Genomic DNA, 16726 nt, shown 5'->3' on the forward strand with positions numbered 1-16726 from the left:
CGGTCCCCCCCACCGCGTGCCTCTCTCGGCGCGGCTGAGCTCGGGGAGTCCGCGCCAGACCCGCCAAGGCCGCGGAAGTGGGGGCCGGTCCCCCCCGGGGCTCCCCGCAGCGAAGCGCCCGCAGGGTGGGGACGGGTTCCTCTGGGCCTCCAGCCATGCCCAGGTTTCTCTCCGTCCCCTCCCGCCCTCCTGTTTTCCTCTAGAAGCCTTCCCTTTCTCCGGGGAGGAGGACATGAGTGGCCCCGAGGCCTTGAGGTCTTTGCTCTCCCTGCAGTGGAAGAACAAGGCTGCCGGTTTCCAGGCCGAGAGGAAGTTCAACGCGGCGGCCGCCCTGACCGAGCCCTACTGCGCCATCTGCACTCTCTTCTACCCTTACACCCAGGTGAGGGAGCTCCGGGGGGGGGGGGGGGGGGGGACGGTGGTGGAGACCAAGGGACCGCTTGCTGTGGGAGCAGTTTGGAGCCGCCCAGCGGGCGACCCACAGGGGTGTGGGACAGCTGCCGAGTGACCGGCAGAAGCCGTTGGCATTTGGGGCCGCGTGAAGCCCTTGGAAGGGCTGCGGGGAGAAGGGGAGAGCCCGGCCTCTGAGCTTTACCAGAGAGTGACTGACCGATGGCGCAAAAACGGGGCAGCCGGTGGAGGGGGCGGGGCCTGGCAGGGGGGCGTGCAGGTGGCCATCGGCAGGTGGCCGGCCTCAGCTGTCCCTCAGGGGCCAGGGGCGGCACGGAGCTGGGCCCTGACCGGTCGGGCCTCTGAGCCGAGAGGCCGAGAGGCAGGACACCCCGTGTCACCCAGCAGGGCTGTGAGGAGCCCCAGGCGGTCTCCACTGAGCCCGACGCTCCTGCCCTACACTCACTCCTGGCTGGGTCCCGCTCTGTCCTGTATCGCCCAGCCATCGGCCACCAGGCCCTGCCCTGTTTGCTGCTTCACCGCTGTTTCTCCCCGTGGCCCCTCCCCCACACCCTGACCTGCCTCCCAGCTCTTTCCTCCCTCGACGGCCCTGGCAGGAGCCCTGCCTGAGGCCCTGGCGCACGTTCTGGAGGCCACTCTGGCCACGGGCTCCCTGGCCGGAAGCTCCACCAGCCTCTGCACGGGGCGCGCACGGCCTTCCTCTGCCGTGACACCTGTCCCCTGCCGTGCGCACAGCTGACCCCCGAGGTCTCCGGCCCCCTGCCTTGCCGGACAGATTTCTGTTCATCCCTGAGTCTGCGCAGCTGCTTCCTCTTCCTAAGCCCTCCTGCACCTGCTGTCCCCGGGCACCCCGCACCCGAGGCTCACCCGCCCTCGCTCCCACTCTCTGTGTTCATCGGCCCCTGGACTGGGAGTCCCTGGAGGGCGGGACCCGGTCCGAGTTGACTTTGGGTCCCTGGCTCCTGGCCTAGCACCCAGCGCTTCCCTTGAGTCAGCCGGGCTACCCGAGCTCTGGGCCCCGGGCCCAGGGCAGCGCCCTTGTCTTAAGGGCCCTGCGGCCCAGCGCTGCCCGGGGCGCTGTTTCTACAGATTCGGTGTTTGCAGAACTTGACATAGACGACTTCTCCAGGCGCGTCCCTCTCAGCGCCGCTGGTTGTCGGGGCGCTGGGAACTCTGCAGTCCAGTAGCTAACGTTCATTGCGCCCACGGTTCCGGTCGGAGCCCTTGTAGATGGGGGCCGGGGCTAGCTTGTCTCACGAGGGTGAGGAAAGCCTGTGCCAGGCACGGTGCCTCCAGCGGGGCTCCTCCCTCCCAGGTCAGGAGCAGTGCAGAGTCCTGCTACTCCTGAGACCGGCTGGGGGCTGCTGGGCCGGGGTGTCACAGACAGGGTGTTTTCGTAACAGTCTGTTCGTGGGACGGGATCTGGGCTACAGCCTTTACGGGACATATGTCAGAAGTAGGGGGAACACCTCACAGAGGTTCACGGTCACAGGGCCGTGTGGACAGACAGAGCAGGCGTGAAGGGCTGGAGGCCGCCGGTCTTGCGGGTGGGCTAGGCTCCCAAGCGTAAGTGAGCGGAAGTCTGAAGGTTCCTGGCAGCAGGAATGGCGCTCGCAAAGGCCCTGGGGCAGGATGGTTTGGAGGCAGAGTCCGGAGGCTGGCGTGGTTGGAGTAGACGAGTCGAGGGGCAGCTGGGGTGGGGAGTGAGGGTGGCAGGACAGGGACTCACTGTGTTTGAGGAGGACCTCTTGAGGGCTCTTGCCTCAGGGTTGAGGGCTGGGAGGGGTGGGGGACAGGGCAGCTTCCGGGGGACAGCCCGCGGGGTGTCTGGAGGACGAGGCCACGAGAGGCGCGGGCACGGGGCAGAGTCGGGGAGGGCCACGGCGCCTGGCCCGGTGTGCTGCCCCGTGTGGACTCCCCGCTGAAGGCGGCGACCTATTCCTGCAGTCCCTACAGACCGAGAAGGAGGCTCCCCAGGCCTCTCTCGGGGAGGGTCCCTCGGTGGCTCCCCCTTCCAAAAGTGGCCAGAAGACACGGCCGTTGATCCCCGAGATGTGCTTCACGTCCGGCGGTGAGAACACGGAGCCGCTTCCCGCCAACTCCTACATCGGCGACGACGGGACCAGCCTGCTGATCGCCTGCGCCAAGTGCTGCCTGCAGGTTCACGCCAGTGAGTCCTGGGCCCGGACGGCGGCCCGTGGGAGGGCAGCTGTGGCACCTGTGGCTTGGGTCCCCACCCCCACCCAGTTAGGTCTGCGGAGCCGGCGGGCCCCCTCCCTCTGGGCTGCCGTCTCGGGCCTTCCCACAGGACCTGGCGTCACGGGGCGGCCTCCCCCCCGGCCAGTTCGGACGGTTCCACTGAGGCCTGAGATCTAGAGATGGTCCAGGGGATCTGATCTGTCCCTGCCGTCGGTGACCGGCCCCCCTCCCGAACCCTGAGGGCCCGACTCAGTCCGAGACAAGAAAATGGGTGTGTGCCCCTTTCTCCGGTGTTAGGGGCAGCAAACGCGAGCCCGAGCTCCCGGCAAGGGAAGAAAGCTTTTCCGGAGCTGTTTCGTTTCAGGGCCTGCCCTGCGGAGTCCTGCCCAGAGTTCGTTCTGTCTCCTGCTAGGAGCATAGGCCCAGGCTGAGCCCGCCTTCTGGAGGGGCCCGAGTCTAGCTTCCGGGACAAGCCTGGGAGGCAGAAGGCCCAGCATAACCCCCCGAGACCAGGCACTGGAGGGAGGTGGGGCCCCCTCTTCCTCCAGGAGGAACACTTTGTTGTCCCTCAGAGCCTCTGTGGGGACACAGCAGAAGACTACAGTTCTGTGGCCTGGTGGCTGAGGTCCCCTGGTACTGCCGGATGGCGACCCCGGGGGTAGGGCAGAAGAGCCCTCGCTCTGGGGCGTGACCTCTTGACTCCACCCCCCCCACCCCCACCCCCCGCCCCTGCTGTCTGCCCGTTTCTAAACCAGGGCCAAGGTCCTAAGCGAACCATCTGGGTAACCCAGAGCCTCCCAACTTCTGCTTCCTGAGTAGTGATTTTGCCTGAACACAGGGCCCGGCCTGCCCCGCTCTGCCGTCTGGACTCCGGCATCCACGAGGCCCACTTTGCGTTGCGTACAACTGCTTGGTCACTTTTCAGGCTTCCCAGCCTCCCCTGGCCTGCAGAGCCTGGGCCTTTTAGATGCGACTGGAGACAGCGAGGGCCGCTCTCGGCTGAGCAGCCCCAGCAGGGGGCCCCGCTCTCCTTCCCCCTACTTGTTTCAAACGAGCCATTTCTAGACCGTCCCGCTGTGCGCAGTGGCCTGGATTCAGGAGGGAGGGTGGGGAGAGCAATTGCCCTAAATGCCGCTGCCGAATTCCAGAAGGCCCCATCAGCTGCAGCGTGCGTCCTGGCGACAGATGCCGCCCGGCTCAGCGGTCCCCCCACCCTCGCTTGTTTGCAGGTTGCTACGGCATCCGCCCCGAGCTGGTCAACGAGGGCTGGACGTGTTCCCGGTGCACGGCCCACGCCTGGACTGCGGTAACTCACCCCCGCGGCTGGGTGATGCTCTGAAAGCCGCCAGGCCTGTGGGACCCGGTCCCGGCCCCGATCCCCAGGGTGACCTTGGGCGGCCTAGCCAGTTGGAAACGTCAGGACTGCGGGCAGGGGTGGGACCGGCCCCAGGGCGGGGAGGTGGTGGCCCTGCCCCCTCACCACCTCACCACCGGGCTGTCTGGTTCCCGCAGGAGTGCTGCCTTTGTAACCTCCGGGGCGGAGCCCTGCAGATGACCACCGACCGCAGGTGGGTGGCGAGGGGCTCCCCCTGGGGGTGGGGGGCCAGGAGGACCGAGCGCGCCCAGACTGCCCCTGAAGATCCTGTAAGCCCCAACCGGCCGGCGGCCACGCGGGGCGCAGGGGCGGGCGGCGGTCGTGCCAGCAGGGGCGGATCGCCTGTGCGCCCTGACCCCAGCCTCCCCGCAACCAGGTGGATCCACGTGATCTGTGCCATCGCGGTCCCCGAAGTGCGCTTCCTGAACGTGATGGAGCGCCACCCTGTGGACATCAGCGCCATCCCCGAGCAACGGTGGAAGCTGGTACGTCCCCTGGGGTCCTGGCCCTGTGGGCGCAGACGCCCCATTGCAGCTTGGCCAAACCTGTTTGCTCCTAAAGGCGCGGCAGGCCCCTGGCTTGCGGTCTGTGTGCAGGGACGCGGTCTCTGCACAATCTTGCAGCCCTGTGCTCGCCGTCCTGCACAAGGGGGCGCCGCACAGCCTGCCCCCCGTCTCCTCCGATTCCTTCCCTCGGGCTCTGCGCTCCTGACAGACTGTCCGGTGCACGGTCTGGCGGTGCGGACGGCTCCCTTGTCCTGCAGGACTGAGCTTCACGCACCGAACGTACACGCCCCCCCTCCCCTGCCCCTGCCACCACCGCTCTGCTGTCTGCCTGTCAGAGTTTGCGAGTGGGGTCACGCAGGACGTGTCCTGTGTCCGCTTTCTGTCACTGAGCACAGTGTTCTCCAGGTCTGTCTGTGTGGCTGCACATGGCAGGATTTGCCTCTCTCTGTGGCTACGTCACATCCCCGCAGTCCGTCCTCCATTAATGGGCACCTGGGCTGTTTCTGGGTCACGGCCATGGCCCTGAACACGGGGGTGCAGATACCCCTCTGAAATCACGTGTTCATTGCCTTTGGGTAAATAGCCCTGTAGTGGAATTTACGGCATCGTATGGTGGCTCTATTTTTTTTTTTTTTTTTTTTAATGTTTTAAGTAATCTCTACACCCAGCGTGGGGCTCGAACACAACAACCCCACACAGGGAGTCAGATGCTCTACTGACTGAGCCGGCCAGGCACCCCTGGCGGTTCTATTTTTAATGAAAAAAAAAATTTTTTTAGTTATATTTTTTTAACGTTTACTTATTTTTGAGAGAGTGTGTGGGAGGGGCAGAGAAAGAGGGAGACAGACTCTGAAGCGGGTTCCACGCTCCGAGCTGTCGGCACGGAGCCCGAGGCGGGGCTCGAACTCAGGCACCGTGAGATCCTGACCTGAGCCGAAGTCGGACGCTTAAGACACTGAGCCGCCCGGCATCCCCTACTTTTAATTTTTTGAGGAGCCTCCATACTGTTTTCCACGGCAGCTGCCCCAGTTTGCGTTCCCACCAGCAGCGCACGAGGGCTCCCTTCGCCTGCGCGCCTACACTTACCCGTTCGGGAGGAGCCGTTGTAACGGACGTGAGCTGGGATCTCGTGGTTCCGATTTGCGTCTCCCTGACGACGAGTGATGTGGAGCGCCTTTGCACGTACCTGTTGGCCAGCCGGACGTCCGCTTTGGAAAAATACCTGTTCGGGTCCTTTGCTCATTTTTGAATCGGATTGCTTTTTTGCTACCGAGTTGCAGGAATCCCGTAACTAGGCCCCTCTTGACGCGCGTCGCGCTGTCCCTGCAAGGAGCGCCCCATCGCCATCCTCCGCTGTCCTCCGGGGGACCGTGGCCTCGAGGGGCTCACACCTCCTCCGCGCACCAATGAGGACGGTCGCCCCCGGGGGAGCCTGCGGGGCAGCGGACGGAGCGGGACGATGAGCAGGCCACCGGCCAGCCCTGTGACTAGACAGGTCGCTGACCTCTCTGTACCTCGGCTTTCCCCTCCGTCGGCCGGGCCGCCCGTGGCCTTCTGTGTGGTGAGCGTTCACGGGGCCTGACTGTGCGTAAGCTCCCGCCGTCAGGCTCGTCGTGGCCGTGAGTTCGCGGGCGGCTTCGCCGGGGACCCGTGTTGCCCGCCCCCGGGCCGCAGGGGGGCAGAAGGCAGAGGAAGCGGGCTCTGGGCCTGCCGGGGGGTCCTGTGGGGCCACCCGGCCGGGTTGACGGGGCAGCGGGAGGCAGCCCGTGTGGGAGGGCGGGGGCCTCGGTCACGGAGCCAGCACTGCCCCCTCCCGAGTCCCGACAGGTGATTAGGAAAGGGCCGGGTGGCCGCAGGGGGCTCCTCTGGGACGGCGGGCCTAAAAGGCTTCATTATTCAGGGACGTGACGGTGCCGTGCTTGGCGCCCGTGATAGATCCTCCCTCCCAGACGCTTTATGGATCATCTGACATTTCCAGCTTGCAGCCTCTTCATTACCAGTACTTGTAACGATGAATTAAAAATCCTTCTACATGAGGCTCACTTGTACTGCCTAATGGAGCCTCGTGAGGAAGCCGGCAGTTAACTCCTGCTTGTCCAGCCACCCGCCCGCCTTCCCAGGGCCACGTGCTGGCCGCGGGCTCGGGGATGGTCACTCCTGGTCATCTGTCCATCTGGCTGTCCCTATGACCACCTGGCCTCTGGCCCCGGGCACCGGGGCTGCCCTGGCTCGTGGGGGCGGGCCCCATGCCTACGGGGGCCTGAGCCCAGACCACCTCCCGGGCTAGCCAGGTTTGCGCCCATGCTCACCCCCGTCACCAGGCTGGGATGGGACCTGGAGGGACTTCGCGGTCCGGTGGAGACTCCGAGCGAGTCAGCTTGTGATCAGCTACGGGGGTGGTACGGGCGTGGCTGGTGGGGGGCAGGCGGTTTGAGCGGGCTCTGCCCTTCTCGTCACCCCTGCTTCGAGGGAAGGCGCTGACGTCTGGCGGTGCTGGAGGGAGGGTGGGCCTTTGCCAGAGCAGGTTGACGGGTGGGCGTGAGGGGCAGGTTGAGCACAGAGGACTTGGTACGGGGCGATGGGGGGCGTCTGCAGGCAAGAGCAGCCTCCACGGCCAGCGTCACGCCCATCGGTGACCCCGGCTGCCCCAGACCACCGCTCTGCACGATGTCCGCCCTCCCTGCACCCCCTCCGTACAGCCTCCACCCAGGGAGACCCAGACGCCCAGCACCGGAGGCTCCGACAAATAGTGCGGTGGGGGCCTGGCCTGCATTCTCTGCGACGCGGGAGCTCAGGATGAGGGCCCCGCCACCCACGGGCTGAAATGGGTTGTGCTGTGCCAGCCCAGCTGTTGGGTCCTCCTGGGCCTCCGCCGGCGGGCGGGGGCCTGGCTCCCTGCGCCTTCCACCCCTGCGGAGGAGGCCCAGTCCTGGAGGGTTAACGCGCCCCCGCCTGTGGTTGTGCGCCGGCCCCGCGGGCTGGCGGGATTAGGTATTGACAGTTTAATAATGAGATCTCATTGCCATCGATCGGCGGTGGGCGTGCTCCTGCTGTGCCCTGTGCTGCGCGGCTTATCTGGCCTTTGAACACGGTTTACGGTTTACGGAGCGATAAAGGCCCACTTAGTAAGTGTAGGAAATGCTCACGGTGGCCGCCCTCGGGGCGGGGAGGGGGCAGGGCCGGCCTGCGGGGCGGACCCTCCTGGGGAAGAGCCTCCGGGTGGAGGAGGGGGCGGCTCCACAGTGCCTTATATTCAAAATTAAGGTGAAATTCCCCATTTTAAAGTACAGTTGAGTGACTTTTAGTATGTTCACGGATTGAGGCAATCATCACCATGATGTGGTTCCAGAACATTCCACCTCCCCAGAAAGAAACCCGTCCCCATCAGCTGTCAACCCACCCAGCCCCCGGCCCCCATGAGCCCCCTTCCCGTCCGTGGATGAGCCTGTTGTGGACGTTCCACTCGCGTGGCCTCGTATCCCGCGTGGCCTCTCGTGTCTGCCTCCCTCCCTGCGCGTCATGTGTTCAGGGTCCGTCCGCGGGGCGGCGGGGGTGGGCGCCTCGCTCCTGCTCCGGCCGAGGGACGTACCCGTGCGTGGCTCTTCAGTGCCTGTCCCAGGCAGCTGTGCAGAGACAGTGGGTGGAGGAGAATCCACAAGTGCTTCTGGAGGAAGCCACTGGCTGGGTCTGGGGGGCTCTCCACCACGGTCAAGACCCCTGGCCATGCAGAGTTCTGAGGGCTTTTCCCACAGTGCTTCCCCCAACAAACGCCAGCCCCCGGGGGCTGCTGAGTTCCTGCCCTGGGGCTGGGGGGGGTCGCTCCCGGGAGACAGCCCCGGGGGTCCCGGAAAGGGCCTCCTAGCCCCATGTCCTCGGCCTGTGTCCCCCCAGAAATGCGTGTACTGCCGGAAGCGGATGAAGAAGGTGTCCGGAGCCTGCATCCAGTGTTCCTGTGAGCACTGTTCCACCTCCTTCCACGTGACCTGCGCCCACGCCGCCGGGGTCCTCATGGAGCCTGACGACTGGCCCTACGTTGTGTCCATCACCTGCTTCAAGCACAAGTCAGGGGGCCACACCGTGAGTGCCCCGCCCGCCCCCTCCCGCCCCCCCCCCCCCCCCCGGCCGGCCGCCTGCGCGCTGACGCGGCCCTGTCCCCGCCGCCCCCAGGTCCAGTTCCTGAGGGCCGTGTCCTTGGGCCAGATGGTCATCACCAAGAACCGCAACGGGCTCTATTACCGCTGCCGGGTCATCGGCACCAGCACGCAGACCTTCTACGAAGTCAACTTTGACGATGGGTCCTACAGCGACAACCTGTACCCGGAGAGCATTACCGTGAGCGGGGCTGTCCTCGGGAAGCCCGGGGAGGGGGGAGGGCGTGGGGGGGGGCGGGGCTGTCCTCGGGAAGCCGGCTCGGCCCCTGCGGTGCTCCCCTGGCCCCACCACCACAGGAGGGCTCCCCGGGTGTCGCGACCGGCGCGACAATCACCGAGGTCAGGGTCCTGAGGGTAGGGGAATGTAAGAAAAAAGAGAGAAGAGAAAGTTTGGGAACAGGAGGGTCCCCTGGGCTGATGGCCCAAGTGACGGCTTTATTGTTGCTGTACACAATCTTTTATAATATAAGACTCTTATGGATCAGGTCATTCTAAGAATAAACAGGTTTCACATGATCACTGCCAGCCAAAACATTTAGTTCTGTATACCTTGTGAACTTTCTGAACGGGTCACAAGACCTTGTTGATAGATTGCTAGCAAAACACAATTCCCATGTCTGTGTCTATCTGACTCGGGGTAGATAGAAAAAGGGAGGTAGCATTACTGCCAACACCTGCAGACCACAGGCTTCAGGAATTAACTCTCTCAGCCTTGACAAGGCTTTCGTATGCCCTTGAAAGTGGGGGAATGGGAGGGGGAACCACCGGGTTGGCTTGAGTCAACGGGGAACATTGCTCGACCCGGTCTCAGCCTGGCACCGGGGCCCGGCCCCCCACACCCGGGTTGTGCAGACGCCGAGCGGGAAGCAGTCAGTTCTAGAGTCGCCTGTGCTCACGCACTCGCTGGGAGAGTTCAGGCCCGGAACGCCACTCCCCTCCTGTGCACACACTCGAGGGCCAGGGCAGATGACAGTGGGAGGCGTGGGAGGCGCTGAAGCCCCACTTGCCGCCCCCTTCCTCCCTTGCAGAGTAGGGACTGTGTCCGGCTGGGACCCCCACCCGAGGGCGAGTTTGTTGAGCTCCGGTGGGCGGATGGCAACATGTACAAGGCCAGGTTCATTTCCTCCGTGACGAGCCACGTCTATCAGGTGAGCCGGCCCCTGCTTCGCCGGGGCAGGGACGGAGCCACGGGTGGGCCGTGGCCAGCTCCCGCTGGGGACATAAACGCTCAGGGCTTCTTAGGCCTTTAAGCGGGGAGGGGTCTCCACTTGTCCGGTATTTTCCCCCCAAGTTGTCTTTCTGACTCCGCGTGTGGTACGCCTACAGACATAAAATTTACTGTTTTAAGCATTTTTTAGCACACAGTTCCACGCCCCGCGTTGTTTTTTAATCGCGGTGGTTGTGAGTTTCTTTCCGTGATTGTGGAAGGGAAGTTATTCAGCAGCTTGAAGTCTTAGAAGAAAATCACCCATGTGCCAGCCACCAAAGTCGACGGCCGCTCGTCCTTGGCTGTTCCGCCAGCACCTGGATCTCTCCCCTCACCCCTCCCTCTCTGGGTGCCCCTACTCGATGCGTGGGGGCGGGGAGGCCGCCAGGGCAGGGCCGCCGCTGAGAACCGGCTGTCTTTGCAGGTGGAGTTCGAGGACGGGTCGCAGCTGATGGTGAAGCGCGGGGACATCTTCACCCTGGACGAGGAGCTCCCCAAGAGGGTCCGGTCGCGGCTGGTAAGTGGCAGAACAGGGTGGGGACGCGGCCCCCGGAAGCCGTTAGTGGTCCTTGTGGAAGCAGCCTGTCCAAACGGCCTTGGCCTCCCCCTCGTCCTTCGTCGCAGGGCTGGAACGGCCCAGCCAGGAGGAGGCGAATCTGGGGGGGTGGGGGAGGGCATTGTGCTCGGTGCGCAGGCCGCAGGCCGCCTGAACACGAAACCTGAGCTCAGAGCCTTTTCAAAGGGAACAATGAGTCCCAGAGGCGAGGGATGGTGACGGGGCTTTTTCTCCTGGGCCCTTTGCATTTGTGTTTCTCCCGTCTTTAATGCAAAGGCAAGGTTTTGAGGAGCAGGGGCCTGTGGCCGTCGGTGAATGAGCTCAAAGTAAGAGCTGGCTGGCGTGGGTTGCAAGGCCGACCTGACCCCAGGATCCCTCCGGGAAGCACAGGGGGCCCAGACGGAGCCCGGCCACCCAGCCACCCTCTGGGAGGACAGCCCAGGCTCTGGGCGCCCGCTCCCCGGGGCCCGTGACTAGGGGGGCCTGGATGGCTCGCACACGGGATCGGGGGCTCACGCAGAGGCAGGAACGCTGGGCAGCCATCCCTGGCGACCGGTGTCACTCCCAGAAGGTCACCGGTTGAGGGACCGTGCCTGGAGGCCGCGGGCGTGTGCTTCAGCCGGGTGCCGCGCGGAGCCCCCCGGGGGGCTGCTGTGACGAGGCATCTTGGGATTTTCAACCACAGACGTCGTCTGTCACGGTCCCGAGGCCAACGTGTGGGCTCAGATTTGGTGGCTGGGGACAGCGGCCTCCGGGTCACAGACGCCTCCCTTCTGGTGGCAGGAGGGAGAGGGAGAGCTCCCGTGGGCCTCTTTGTTTAAGGGCCCCGATCCCGTTCACACGGCCTCCTCCCGATACCGTCACCGTAGGGGTCAGGCTCCCACAGACGGATTTGGGGGCGCCCCGCCGCCACGCTAACCCCCGTGCCGTCTGGTCTCCCGCAGTCGCTCAGCACGGGGGCACCTCAGGAGAACACCTTCTCGGGAGAGGAGGTGAAGGCCGCCAAGCGCCCGCGAGTGGGCACCCCACGCGCCCCCGAGGACTCAGGACGGAACCCGGACTACCTAGCGTTCATGGAGAGCCTCTTGCGGGCGCAGTGCCGGCCCGGGGCCCCCTTCTAGGACAGCCGGCCGCCCGGCGACCCCTCGGCCCAGCAAGGCAGGCGGCGGCCGGCCCTGGCGTTTGCTTGCTGTGAATTCCTGTCCTCGCCTCCCCGGCCCCCGAGAGGCTACCTCTGCGCGGCCGCCCCCGCTCTGCGGCGACAGGAGCCAGCAGGACGCCGGCACGCGGCCCCCGGACTCAGGGAGCAGGGCCACGCGGGCTCTGGGGGGGCCGGCCGGGGACTCGCGCCACCCCCACGACTCAGATTCGTAAACCATGTAAGCTCTTCTCGAAAAGGTGCTACTGCTTTGCCTGCCTCCTGAGCAGCCTTGGAGGTTGTGACTTCTGTACATACGCGACCTTTGTGAGGCTCTTTCTAGAAATACCTGTTGTTTAAAAAAACACGAGGAAAAAAAGGAAAACAAAGAAAAGGAAAAAAAATCCCCAAAGTTGTTTTCTAGATTTGTGGCTTTAAACACGAAACGAAACAAAACACACACGTTCTTTTTTTTTCCAGAACCAAGATACGCTGAGGGAGATAAAAGCATCTCGGGTTTTTTGTTGGCTTGTTGGTTTGTTGGTCATTGTTTTAAAACCTCACTTGTCTGCGCACCAGCGGCAGGGAGGTGCCCCGCACGCGGGGAGGCCCGGTGGCACCTGGGAGGCCAGGCAGGGTGCCGGTGACAGGGTGACAGGCGTCGGCCCGGCCCTCCTCTCCCCGGGACTTGGCGAAGGTCTGGGCGGCCGGCCCTGCCTGCTCCCTCTGGGGGCGACCACCAGCTGTAGGGGTCGCAGAGCCCCTTTCCGGTCCACGCGCGCCTTCGCGAAATAAACACGCTCTCTCCTGGTTTGTTCCCTCTCCTGCTTCTTCCCCTCGTGACTGCACTGCCGGCCGGCCGGGGGCCTCCGCTGTTCGCAAAAGGCTCCGTGTCCCCAGAGCGTCCCCCTCCCGGCCGTGTGTGTGGCCGGGCGTCTGTTCACCGACAAGCGTGGGTGACCTCCGTGGCTGTCTGGGGAGGGAGGATGTGAAACCAGCCAGCTCTCCTCCCCGCCCCCACCCCCACCCCCGTGGCCCAAGTCCGGGGGTTCCCCGTGGCCCCAGGCCCTGGCCGCTGCCCCACCGGCGCAGGGGTGCCTGCCTTGGACCCCGAGGGGCCAATGGCATCCGCGTCTTGCTTGGGAGACGTGGGTCTGTGCGTCTGGGGGACGCTGATGTCAGCCCGGAGGAACCGGGATTTCCGAGGCGAGGCGGCGAGGCGTGCTTGTGAGGGCCTTTGGGCCCCCGCCCACCTGCCCCCGGGGAGCCTCGCCCACCGCGACGGCCCCTGCCGTCCTGCCCAGGGATTGCCGGCAGAATCTGCTCGTGTAAAAAAAAAAAAAAAAAAAAAAATTAAAAAGAGTGTTCTGCTGGCTGCCCGGCCAGAAAGAACTATATAAGGAGAACAGAAAAGATGTAAATGAGCCGAGAACCTTGCGTTTCGTTGGTGGGGGCGGGGGGCAGGTGCCCTGGAGGGGGCGGGGGCGGGAGGTGCCGCGCGGAGCCCGCCGGATGTGGGGGTCCCCCTCTGCATGCGGCAGCCCCGCGGGGCGCCGGCACTGTGTTCATATGTAGTTTGAAAATGCTATTTATATTGTAAAGGGAACAGGAGGAAGGGGGCTGGCCCTCGGGCGGAGGGGTGGGCCAGACCCAGGCAGGGTCTCTCTGAGTCTGGGTCTGGGTCTGGGTCTGGGTCTGGGTCTGGGTCTGGGTCTGGGTCTGGGGCGACGTGCAGACAGGCCGCGGCTCGGCGAAGGGGAAACGCACATTTCCCCACCAACGTATACCCGTGTCTATGTACAAAAACGAAAAACAAAGCCACCCGCCCTGATTTTGCTCCCACCCAAGATTAAGGATGCGCTGTATTTTTGCCTAATTTCCCCTGCCTCTAGGTTCATAATGAATTAAAGGCTCGTGAGCACTGCGAAACAGAGCTCCCTGGCGTGGCGGTGTCTTCATTTCGGGGTGGGGGCGGGCCCCCAGGAGGGCGGGGGGGGGGGGGGGGGGCGGCCTGGCCCCTCGCTCCCGCTCCGGGCTTCCTGATGGAGGGTGGTTCTTCCGGGCCGACGTCTGGCCGCGGCTTGCGTCCCCCCACACCCCTTCCTAGAGTCTGTGGGGCTCCACTCACGGGCAGGCTGGTGGCAGCGGTGGCTGAGGCAGCAGGTCGCCCCCCCCCCCGCCCGAAGGACAACTCTGGGGGCGCCTGGGTGGCTCAGTCAGGGTCGATCTCAGCTCAGGTCATGATCTCACGGTTCATGAGACCGAGCCCCGCACTGGGCTCTGGAGCCTGCTTCGGACTCTGTCTCCCTCTCTCTCTGCCCTTGTCCCACTCACGCTCTCTCTCAAAAATAAATGAACATAAAGAAAGGTTTAAAAAAAAAAATTCTGTCTTTGACCCCTTGTTTGTCTGGGGCCAGTGGACACCTTCTCCCACTGCCCTCGTGACCACGACCCAGTTCCAGTGACGTCTGAGCCGAGGAGGGTGCCACACTGTGGGGTCTCCCAGGCCTGGCATGAGGCTGGGCCCCCAGGCTTTGTGAATGTGCCACGAATCCAACAGGTCCTGGGGGGGGGGGGGTTGGCACCAAGGCAGCTCCCTCCTTGGTGGAACCAACAGGACTGGGCGAGGCAGCCGGTAAGTATGGCTCATCCGGTGAGGTAGAAAGCAGGGGAAAGGGTGTTACGTTCGCACCGGGAGTCTTGAAGGAGATGATAGAGTGCCAGAGGGCATGGTCCGTGCAAAGGCCCCGGGGCAGGACCTGGCCTGGCATATCGGAGGAGCGGTGAGGGGGCCTGTGTGGCTGGGGCAGAGTGAGCGAGGTGGGGTGGGGCGGGACGGGAGGACAGGGAGGGGACGGGGCAGGTAGTGCACAGCCTTGTGGGCCTCCGGAGGACCTGGGCTTTGACCCCAGGGAGGTGGGACCCTAGAGGGCTGTGGGCAGAGGAGGCGGGACCTGACTCTGGTGCTCATGGGCGCCCTCTGGTGGCCGCTCTGTGGAGGCCGGGCTGCGGGGGTGGATGAGGCCAGGAGCCTGGGGACCGGGGCTGACGGGACTCGCTGAGCATCTGGAAAGGTGGTTTGGCCACAGGCTGGGGTGAGGCAGGCCAGGGGCAGGGAGAGCAGCTTGGGCTTACGGGAAGCTGGACACACGAGCCTGGGAGCGGGGAGGGGGAGCCTTGGGAGAGACCGGCGTGCAGGTGACATGTTTACGGGACACTCGAGACGGGGACCTGGGACTGGAGCCCTCCCCCCAGGAGCTGGTGCAGGACTGGGGACGAACCGCCAGCGACGTGGGGGACCCCAAACGGGGTGCTCGGTTTTTCCTCCCCGGCAAAGGGCGTCCTCGCGAGGTGGTGGCGTCCTGGACAGCGAGTTCCTTTGCTAAAATCACCTGCCACCGCCACCTTCACCCCACTTCTCGGATCCTCCTTTTCGGGGAGCCCCTGCCCCCAGCCAGGACTCTGTTTCCCCACCTGTTCCAGGCGCCTCTGAGCCTCCCCAGGGCCTGGCAGCCACTGTCTGTCCTCAGCCCCAAGGAGGGGGCTGCAGACCCAGGCGGTCTGGCTGCAGAGGGCCCGCCGTTTGCACCCCTCAGGTGAGCGGCCGTGCCCAGCCGGTGGGGGTGCCTCGTGCCCGGGCCCCGGGTGCTGGGCCGGGCCCTGGAGAGAAGTCCGGGGAGAAGGGAAAGACAGTTGCTGGTTCTCTGGAGTTTAGGGCTCAGGAACGCGGGGGGGGGGGGGGCAGGGCACAAATACAGAGGGTCGGCTGGTGGCCACAGCGACCTCTCAGAGCAGATGTCTGGGAGGTGACGTTTCAGGCATCTGAGCCCTCTTGGGGCGCCTGGGTGGCTCGGTTGGTTGAGCATCCGACTTCCGCTCAGGTCATGATCTCACGTCTGTGGGTTCAAGCCCTGCATAGGGCTCTGTGCCGACAGCCTGCTTCCAATTCTGCGTCTCCCTCTCTCTGTGCCCTCCCCCGCTCCGGGTCTGTCTCTCAAAAAATAAAAATGTTAAAAAAAAAAAAAAAAAAGGATCTGAACCCTCAAGGGACAGCCTATCAGAAAGACTGGGGACAGGTGCCCAGGATGTGAGTATATAGTCCTGGGACCGGCCTCAGCCACCCGTGGCCCTCGAGCCCAATCTGGCCTTCCGCTTGTTTTTGTCTTTTGTAAATAAAGTTTTATTGGCACACGGCCACGTCCATTCAGTTAGTTGTTACCTCCGGTGGCTTTTGCCCTCCAGGGGCAGAGCCCACCCTGCCTGCAAAGACAGACGCTCGGTATCGGGCCCCTTACGGAGAGCAACGCGCTCACCCCAGACTTGGGGTGAGCGGGAGGCCGCAGTCCCCACGCCCCCGCTGTGCCTGCATGTCCCCTGGTTCTCCCGTGGGGCCAGCCCTCGGGCCCCAGGCCCGTCTTGTCTCTCAAAGGCTCCCAGTTAGGCCGCCTGCACCGTTCGCACCCCACCCCCTCCGGAAGTGGAAAGAGAGACTTTGACCGAAGGCCCATCCGCTCAGTGCGTCAGTCAGGCGTCTGGCCCTTGACTTCCGCTCCGGCCATGATCTCACGGTTTGTGGGTTCAAGCCCCGCGCCAGGCTTCTGTGCTGACGACGTGGAGCCTGCTCGGGAAGTCTCCCTCTCCCTCTCATCCTGCCCTTGACCCTGCGCGCGCGTGCGTGCGCGTGTGCGCGCGCTCTCTCTCAAAATAATCTTTAAAAAATAAAAAATAATAAAGAAACACAGCACCCAAGGTGTGCATGGGATGTAGTGTATTTGAAAGTAATTTCTGTGGCACCGGCCCGTCTCAGTGGCCCCTACTGGCCCCTGGACACTTCGGCTCTGTTGTCCCCAAATCGCATCGGCCTGTGACCGTCAGCCTGGGCTTCAGGGCCCACCTGCATAACCCACGATGCTGTCCTCGTCTCCAGACCCTTAACCACATCTGCGAGGACACTTTTTCCAAATGAGGTCAGAGGCACCAGAAAGTGGGGCGTGGGCATGCATCTGGGGGGCCCCGGTCAAGCCGTTCCAGCGTCCTTTCCCCCCCACAGACCGAGTGACCCCTGCCTGGTCTCATGACTGTCCCCTACTTGACTGTGGGCCCCACGCGTGTGAGGACAGGGTCTTGGTCCCCTTTGCAGCCCACCATGCTGGCCCCAGGGCCTGGCGGCCGGATCCTTGAGT

The 16726-nt window shown here is 64.4% G+C and overlaps 1 protein-coding gene across 13 annotated transcripts in view; it reads left to right on the forward strand.

Moving 5' to 3' along the window:
• LOC101091764 (E3 ubiquitin-protein ligase UHRF1) overlaps positions 1 to 13476 on the forward strand; it is a 177686-nt gene extending 164210 nt beyond the window's left edge. For 9 of the 13 annotated variants that reach the window (XM_045044228.1, XM_045044232.1, XM_045044234.1 and 6 more), the window contains 9 exons: positions 204 to 382; positions 2359 to 2581; positions 3840 to 3916; positions 4123 to 4178; positions 4362 to 4470; positions 8383 to 8823; positions 9671 to 9790; positions 10274 to 10366; positions 11350 to 13476. In XM_045044228.1, the coding sequence (XP_044900163.1) occupies positions 204 to 382; positions 2359 to 2581; positions 3840 to 3916; positions 4123 to 4178; positions 4362 to 4470; positions 8383 to 8823; positions 9671 to 9790; positions 10274 to 10366; positions 11350 to 11526 (1475 nt within the window). In that variant the 3' untranslated portion in view covers positions 11527 to 13476. Of the gene's footprint in view, positions 1 to 203; positions 383 to 2358; positions 2582 to 3839; positions 3917 to 4122; positions 4179 to 4361; positions 4471 to 8382; positions 8824 to 9670; positions 9791 to 10273; positions 10367 to 11349 lie in introns of those variants that run through there. The other 4 variants (XM_045044236.1, XM_045044243.1, XM_023250862.2 and 1 more) reach the window with 2 other exon arrangements.
• Positions 13477 to 16726: the final 3250 nt, after the last annotated feature.

Source organism: Felis catus, chromosome A2 (genome assembly GCF_018350175.1).
Source record: "Felis catus isolate Fca126 chromosome A2, F.catus_Fca126_mat1.0, whole genome shotgun sequence".
NCBI lineage: Eukaryota > Metazoa > Chordata > Mammalia > Carnivora > Felidae > Felis > Felis catus.